Source organism: Nelumbo lutea, chromosome 2 (assembly GCF_056320005.1).
Source record: "Nelumbo lutea isolate HS-2025 chromosome 2, American lotus-T2T, whole genome shotgun sequence".
Lineage (NCBI taxonomy): Eukaryota > Viridiplantae > Streptophyta > Magnoliopsida > Proteales > Nelumbonaceae > Nelumbo > Nelumbo lutea.
Genome location: NC_142685.1, coordinates 17,993,015 through 18,001,924, shown reverse-complemented (window position 1 = coordinate 18,001,924; position 8,910 = coordinate 17,993,015). Strand labels below are relative to the sequence as shown.

Here is an 8,910-nt window from a genome sequence, read left to right as displayed (position 1 = left end):
CTTCTCTTTCAAACCTCTCACCGAACACTCAAACATCTCAGACATCTCACCGAACTGTAGTTGTTTCAGCGCTTTCAAATCTCAGACATCTCAGACACCAATGCAAGTTTCAAATCCTTAAACCATCTCAGATATAAATCTCAGGACCGTTTTTAGTCTCTTCTCATCTCAATTTTTACATTATTTAACAGGTTTTCTTCCAAACTCTTCTTGGGTTGAGCAGACGCTTCAGATCCTCCAGGTTGCAAACGCTTCGGCTGTACCAACTCTAGCTGTTTTAGCGATTCAGATTTTCCTCCAACTCTCAGATGTTTCTAAGCATCAGGAAGAAGGTCAAACCACTTCTTTATTGAAAATACATGTATAAACAATTGAAAAATGGAAATTAAAAAAAAGAAATAAGCGTCAAATAATTGGTGTATATCAATCGGGTCAACACAGGACCGTTTTGACCATCCGGGCGAAGAAGACAACCAAAACAGGTTTGTGATGACCCGTTTTCCACAATTCTAAATGCGGATAAGCGGGTCGCCGCATACCCAACCCTTGCATGGTACGGATTTCCTGGATCTGTATAGTACGGATAGTTCGATCCGTACATAATACAAGTCCAATAATAATAAATAATAATAATAATATGTAAACTATTATCCGAATCCGACCCGACACTATTCATGGTGGATCCGATTCGACCGAATCTGATAGGCCTCGATATGAATTCGAATCCTATCTGTGAGTTGGATCTTTGGATCTAATCCGATCCAACTTGTTTTCTTTAAATTCTAATAAATTATTAAAAGAAAAATAAAATATACTAATTTAAATAAATAAAAAATAAAAATACAAACATTTTTTAATTATTTTCATCATATATACATGTTTTTATAAAAAATAAATAATACAATAAATTTATAAAAATATAGTATAAATAATAAATTAATAACATATATATAATATATTTATATTTATATAAATAAATATATAACATATATCAGATCAGATCTTCTCAAATCCAATAGGAGGTGATCCAAATCCAAGTTCAAATCTGATTCAATATCTAATCAGATACTAATATTCAATTTGATCCAAAGAACCGAACAGGAGTCATCCAAATTCGACGAAATAGGACTGGATCATCTAGTTGCACCCCTAACGACAGTTATGTGAGTGTACCTTGACAGCTTGGTATTGTCTGTCCGTTAGGGGGAACAAACCTATGGGTGGTTCATCAGTAGACCTATTCATGGGCCGGGTAGGGTGGGGTTTTTGTTTTCATTAACAAGATATTTCAGGCCCGAGCCTAAGCTTGGCCCAACCATTGGGCCTACAACTTGGGCCCAAGCCCGGCCCTCATAAAACACCTGAAGCTTGGGCCCGAGCTCGAAGCCCAATTCACACAACTTTTGTTCTAAAAAATTCTCTAACTCTGTTCTTACTTCAATTCTTCAACAGATGACAAATGAGTTTAACTTCAATGCAGTTGTGATTTCACTCATAAGTGATAAGCCCAAAACTTATGTACTCGAGCTAACAGAGTTGAGAAATGCATGATTTATTTAGATTATAGACTACAAAATGCATGATTTGTACAAATTTGAGAAATATAGGACTAACAATCGAAGAGAGGGGCGACTGTTCATTGGTGGTGCTGCTAGCACTAGTGCCTAAGTTCACCGGTGCTTTGAGTTCATTGGTTCCTGAGAAAGTGATAATATGAGACAATGAGTGAGAAACTGAAAATGAGAACTATGAGAGAGACAAGAGAGAGAGAGAGAGAGAGAGAGAGAGAGAGAGAGAGAAGACTCACTATCAGAGAGAAAGACGACTGGTGCCTAAGATCGTTGATGCCTGAGCTCACGTGTCACTTCTGAGACTGAGAATAGTGGTTGCCTGTCTAATTCGTGCCAAATCTTGAGAGTGAGAGTGAGAAGAGAAGATAGAAGATGAAGACTAAAGAGAGGGAATAGGAAAGGGTTATTCGGATAGGTTTTAGAATAAATTACACTTGATCGGGCTGAGTCAGGCTCGGGCCTGACTTTTGTGACAAATCCCAAGCCCGACCAATAAAATAATTGGGCTTGGGCTTTTAAGCTCAATGTCAAACCCACGGGCTTATATCTGTGCGCAAGTTCGCTTGGGGGTCGAACCGGCCTATGAACAGGTCTATTCATCAATTTATAAAAGGGAAAAACAGTGAGAGGTCAGAGCTCCAGGACCTAGCAAAGGACCTGAGGGTAAAACAATCTCCACCGTTATAAGGGAATCGCCGTTAGAGGTCATTGTCTGTCTTTTGCCTGCAATGATATAGAAGTTAGCAAATTGGTGATTCCCGGCTTAATCTCACCGTCCGTGCCTCACATTAAAGTTATTAAACGTTTATTTTTTCAACTTTTATTAACCCTCTTTGTTGCTTTGATTATATATAACAAAAACCACATTGATAGATGATTACATTTTTTTTGTAAGGATAGATGACTATAATGACTGTATCATATTCAAGTTTTTTTTTAAGGCATATCATATTCAAGCCATACCATTCGATTTTCTATTTATTAGTAAGCAATGTATTAAAAGAAAACACTATTGACGTCGGTTGTATTTGCGTAAGTTTCAGTTTGGAAGGATTATAAATATAAATATATAGAGCGTAAGATTTTGTATTTTGTATTATTTTGTATATATTTATATTTATACTTTTTTTTTAAATTAAGTTTAAGGCTCAGTTTGAAAGGATTATACATATAAATATGTAGAGCACAAAATCTTGTATTTTATATTATTTTGTATATATTTATATTGTACATAATTGTATTTTTATTCCTTTAAGTTTCAAAATTTATGCTTTTAAAATTGAAGAAGCATGTGGTTTGTATGTTTTGCATTGTTTATATTTATATTAGTATGTATTTGTCTTGGACTCAGACAAGACAAATTGGCTCAGTCTTGTGCCCAGAAAATTTTATAATTGATTAAACATTTCTTTTATTTTGTATGTATTTGTATTGTTTATAGATTAGTGTTCTTTTCAAAGGAGTGCAAAATAGAAATATACAGTGTAAATACAGGTTTAACAATACAAAATACAAGGTTTTGTCTTATACATATTTATATTTACTCTCTTTTTTTTTAATTGAGCTTTTTGGAAAGAGTAAAAATACAAATACATACATTATTTCTTCCAAACTGAGCTTTATGTTTTGTTGTTTAAAAGTGATTTGATTTTACTCACTATTTTTAGACCTTGTATTTGCATTTTGTAGATTTGTATTTGTACTATTTATAGACTAAACCTTATCTTTGTTGCTTAGAAGTGACTTTGATTTCAGATTGTTGTGTTTTTAAGAGGAACTCATATCAGGCATCTAAAACACTTTTTAGCTCAATTTTATTTTTTTGCAATATTCTGAAAACAACGTTTATCCAAACAAAGCCTTAGGCTCTATTTGGCATCAAATATGGTTCTTGGTTTTTACGATTTTGAGAAACAGTGTAGGTGTTTGGTACAAAACTATAACTCTTGTTTCTTAGAATGAAAATGAGAGGATAAGGAAGACTAGAGAACATGAGAGAGAGAGAGAGAGAGAGAGAGAAAGAGGTGAAGCATGTGGCGATTCTGTTTTCATCCAATGTTGTTCGAACAATAGCTTGGGTGTTTGATTCTCAATGGCAATTTGGAATGGAAGAGGCGTAGGGGTTAGCGATGGATTGGCCGAGCTGACTTTGCTATGTTGTGATTCAAAAATGCTGAAGAATAGGGATGGAGTCGGTCAGTGCTTTCTAGTTTCCAGTTTGGTGGTTGCATTGGAACAGGACAATGAAGAGCAAGTATCGGCAGTGAAGTAAAATGCTACAGTGCATTTTATTTTTATGTTTTCAAAAAACGCAAGTGAAACAATGGAAAACGCTTGTAAAACGATACGTTTGTAAAACACCCACTATATATGAATGATGTTTTCTGTTTTTGTTGATTTAAAAATATGTGATTTTTTATTATCCTCGTTTCTCCATACCTGATTTGTTCTCCCTTACCCTTGACACAGAAAGACACGATCAAGTTTTACAGATAATAACCCAAATAACGGGATCTTCATGGAGCTAGCATGCAATTATACACACATGCCCACATTTACAACTGTTGAATGTTGACGATTTACTCTGTCTTCGGCTCTTCGCTCTTCTGCATTTGTGATAAAAACTCCCTACCAAACACAATGTCCTCTCTATTATTATTATTATTTTTTTTTTTTCAATTGTTATTGGCCTCTCTATTCTCTCTCTCTCTTTTTCTCTCTCTCTATATATTGGTGGGGAGATGTAACATGCATGCAAGCAACTAAGTTGGCAAAATGCAAACAACCCATTTGCTTAATTAAATCATCTAATACAAACTATATACGTCCCTTTCCAACCTCGACCTCTGTCTGTCTGCCATCCTTAATTCCTATATAAATAATTATCTCTCTTCATTTAATATAGGATATAGTTTTGAAGAGTTTGCATGAACGCCGCTTGATCAAAATCCAACGGTTAACAGCTCATTTGCCACCCTATGAACTATCTGCCAAACAGAGTGCTGCGTGTGCTGTGATACTCGGCCACCAGTTGAGAGGAATGAGGATCCCCTAAGCTTTTGAGTACGTGTTTTTTATTTGTGATTTCCGTACCCCCCCCCCCCCCCCCAATGCAGAAGGCGGCATCTACATGTGTATTTCTGTGGTCGTTCGATCTCACGGCCTCGTTGCTCGCTGTACGACACTACCTGCCCCAAGTTTCAGAGGCTACTCTTGTAAACTTAACCCTTTTTATAGAATGAAGCCACGGCCACCTCTTTGCTCATAGGTCATTTTTCTTCTTAACTCCCAACTCCAAACCATGAACCAATCCCACCTCTTTTGCCCTATTTTGAAATTTCCAAATTTGCACTCGAAAGGTCCAAGCACCATATGAAAATATCTTCTCCCGTCTCTTCTGTCCTCTATCAACTCTCAGACAAATCCCACCTCTTAACCCGGGTTAAGCGACTAAAGTGGGGTCAACTTAAATAACTATGTACACGTGTTACCATCAAGACATCCAGGTCGGTGATTTCACGGTTTTACTATCATTAAATGGTCTCTGTGTAACCACGTGGCTACCAACCTGGGCCGCCACATAAGCTGGAACCCGTGAATTCAGCCGCCACGGGCTAAATATCTGTGGCTTAGACTTCTTCTTCAACCCTTTAACTGTCTCTGTTGGAGAAAAAACCGGTTCAAGCCTAGTATATTCTTTCATCGTGACACGGACCCTACAGAAATTTGAGAAACCGTATTCCTACCGTGATTTATACTTTATACAGTAGTATAAGAGAGAGAGAGAGAGAGAGAGAGAGAGAGAGCTTGTGTATAAGAGAGAGCAGAGTCTCTACATGAGATGTCAGATAAGTGAAGCTACGGTCGTGCTTCGCTTTGGGCCGGAAATCATCACCGGAGCTTATTGTAAGATCATCGGAACCCGGTAGAAGTTCCTGTAAGCTCCTGAGCTCGTGAAAATACATCACTCTCAAATTTGTTCCCCTTATCGTTTGCCTTCATTATTCGCATCTTTCGAGTTCCCCTCATAGATTCCTGTGCAAGATAGTGGTCTCGTTTTGCGTTATTTGGATCCGAGTTTCTTGGAGGGGGAATAATGACCTCCAATTTGATTATATTCTCATGATTTCTGTTTTCTGTCGATTGTGAATTTTGGCTCGTATTCGAAAGCTCAAAGCTTTTTTTTCTTTTTCTTTTCCTCTTTTATGATTATCAGAAAAAAAGCTTTCGCGTTCACAAACTTTTCTTGTTACAAGAATTTTTCGGAATTTTAGGGTTTTGTGTTGAACTAGAAGAAAGTTCAAAGAAAGAACGGAACCATGGGAAGATACCACTTTTCACCTGTACAACATGTGCAAGTTTGACTCATGGTTGCGATTTTTATTGCAGGTTGGAGTGAACTGGAAAAAAGTGATCCTGAGACTTTCTCCGAAACCGATCAAGAAAGAAAAGGAGAAAGCAGCGAGTTTTCCGTTCCACAGAGAGAAAATCCCCTTTGCACAAGCTTTCCGGGACTTTGACCCTTTTTTAATCGTCTCTGTTTTGTGAAGCTTCTCCTTTTTTCTTCCTCATCCTTAATAGCTCTTCAGTTTCATCTGTTTTTCTCCCTCTGTTTTGTTTGTCTATCTAAAATTTGATCCCCAAATCGAGGAATGGGAATAAAGGTTGCTGCGACTTGTTTGCATTGGTCGCAGTCTGTCGTTCCTCACTCACCTTCCTCTTCTCAAACACTCGCCTCTGCAATTGTATCTCCGTCGAAAAGACGAGGCAGAAACGACCGAACTATTGTCTGCCGAATTGTTCCTCGAGGCGACCAGTCGTCTCTATTCCGAACGTCATCGATAAGGTTCTTGAGGTCAAGGTCTTGCGAGTACACAAAAACCAGAGGCCAAACGTTAAAGAGAGCTGCCAGCGCCAGTTCAGATGGGTCATTTTCTGAGGAAGAAATGGCCGAGCACGTTCGAGAATTAGCGTTCAAGTTCTTTTCAAATGGGGACAGCGAAATTATAAACAATAAAGATATAGAATCAGATGAACCCGGCAATTCGAGGGATGAAGAAAGCGGAAGCAACAACGGTTGCTTCAATGAAGATTTATTCAGAATGAGTAGTATCATAAACCCTGTACAGATTCCCATACCGTTTTCCCCTTGGAATCTTCTTGATTCTGTAGAGACTCCGTGGCTGGGGATCAGTCCAGAACCCCCCGACTGGCCGGAAAGGGATGACATTATCCCGGCGAACATAGAGCGGAAGGCGAACAGCGTTAATCTTCCCCTGTCCCTTCGGATGATAAAGAAGAAGAGGCAATGGCAAGAAGGCTTCAGAGAAGCTGGTGAATCCGCTTATTGCTCCGTGAAGAAGGCCTTCTCTTCCATGGTATTCATCATCCGAGAGCTTCACAGTTATGCTTTGCAGATGCGGGAGATCCTTTTCTACGAAGATCTGCAAGGGATTCTGGATCGAGTGCAGAAGGAGATGCACGCTTCGTTCGTGTGGCTCTTTCAACAGGTGTTCTCACACACGCCGACTCTCATGGTCTACGTCATGATCCTTCTAGCCAATTTCACCGTGTACTCGATGGGTCACAACACCGCCATTGCAGCACCGCCAATGGCGTCGGGGTATTCGGGCGCCACGGTGGAGACCGTAACGATGACTGACATCAGGAATCAAAAGCAGTCCAAGTTTGATGGCTCGACGATTAAGACGTTTTCTGTTTCGTCTTCGGCTGGTAAGAGCACCTACGTGGGGGGAAGCAATGGTGGAGGTGGAAAGGTCCGCCCGGTGGCCAGTGGGACTGATGGTGATGGCCGTTTCGACGGTTCATCATCGTGGAACGAGAACCGAACCATTGTGCCAGACGAGATATCTCGGGTGTCATCTTTTGGGAACCCTACGTCGACACAGGAAGGTGGGGAGTCGGAAACGGTTATGGAATCAGAGAGTCAGGAGGGGACGGCGAGTGAAGAAGAGGTGAACCTATGGAATGCAATCGTGGAGGAAGCATCTAGACTGCAAGCGAGCATGAGGGACGAGGCTCTGGACCACGAGACAACGCAACGGTTCGTTTCGCCGATAAAGGTGGAGATTGAACCGGAAGACTACACAGGTTACTTGAGGACGGAACTCATGTATCAGCTGGCCTTGTCCCAAGAGCCTGGCAACCCTCTCATCCTGGCAAACTATGCTCAATTCCTCTACCTCGTCGTCGGCGACCATGATAGGTAAACCAAAAACTTAAACCCTGTTGGCTGTTCTGGGCTGTTTTACATTTACGTTTTCAAATCAAATCGGCGTTCGGCGTTCTTTGTGGGTTGGTCGGTACTCAGCGGATGTCATGAACCAGAGTCCCGCTTTTGTGGTTTCTCAGTACACTCGAGAAACAGAGAGGGAAATAACTCATGTGGACGGTGGCAATTGGTTCAAAAATAGAAATGCTTTAGATAGTGTGATATTCCTTTTCGGGCAAACAATGAGTGGTTTGTTTCTAATAGAGTTGGGCTTGGGCTTGGGCAGCTTTTTTTTTATCTCTTTTCGTTTTTTTTTTCTTTTTTCTTGGGGTGGGAGGTAGAGACTAGAGAGGGGTTATTATTTAATATTTATTAAACTTATTAGATGGAAGTATTGTCTTGTCTAATTTGTGAATTGGTTGGAAATAATTCAGAGCGGAGGAGTACTTCAAACGTGCAATCAAGGGAGTAGAACCCCCGGATGCGGAGTCGTTGAGCCGGTACGCGACCTTCTTGTGGGTGGTTCGAAAGGATGTATGCGCAGCGGAAGAGACATTTCTAGAGGCCATTGCGGCAGACCCAGGCAACAGTGCTCACGCAGCCAACTACGCTCACTTCCTTTGGAACACTGGTGCCGAGGACACATGTTTCCCTCTCGACGCTCCCGACGACATCGACAGCAACGACGCGTAGAGAAATTGAATGGTCAAATTACTGATAAATACATGCACCGCATTATCCACCACTGCAGCACCGATAGCCCCAACCCAAGGCCCCCCCTCCCTTCCCTTTCTCTTCTGTTGATATAACGATTATAAATATAAAGAAAGCGAAAAGGAAATCAAATTAGTCAGAGTGTCTTTGAGCGAAGCTACAAATGAAATGCGAAACGTATTCTTTTTTTTTTTTTTTTGTTAAATTCTTTTTTTCTCTATATTTTATTCTCACATTTCTTTATCTTTTATTTAGAAAAAAAAATGTATACCTGTTTTTCTTGGTTGGGTAACTGCAGCGAATGAGAGAGGATGGTAACTTGGCAGTTACAGTCTTACAGAGTGGAGAGGTGATGGATGAATCCACGGTTGGGCGGTGGGCTAGCAACAAACG

At 40.1% G+C, this 8,910-nt stretch overlaps 1 protein-coding gene across 1 annotated transcript; it reads left to right on the top strand.

The window, feature by feature from the left end:
• The first annotated feature begins 5,299 nt into the window (after positions 1–5,299).
• LOC148868930 (uncharacterized) lies at positions 5,300–8,709 on the top strand. The gene is made up of 3 exons (XM_088973373.1): positions 5,300–5,508; positions 5,961–7,797; positions 8,238–8,709. Exons 2-3 carry the CDS (start codon positions 6,224–6,226, stop codon positions 8,494–8,496), a joined length of 1,833 nt encoding a protein of 610 aa, XP_088829499.1. The 5' UTR covers positions 5,300–5,508; positions 5,961–6,223; the 3' UTR covers positions 8,497–8,709.
• The last annotated feature ends 201 nt before the right edge of the window (positions 8,710–8,910 follow it).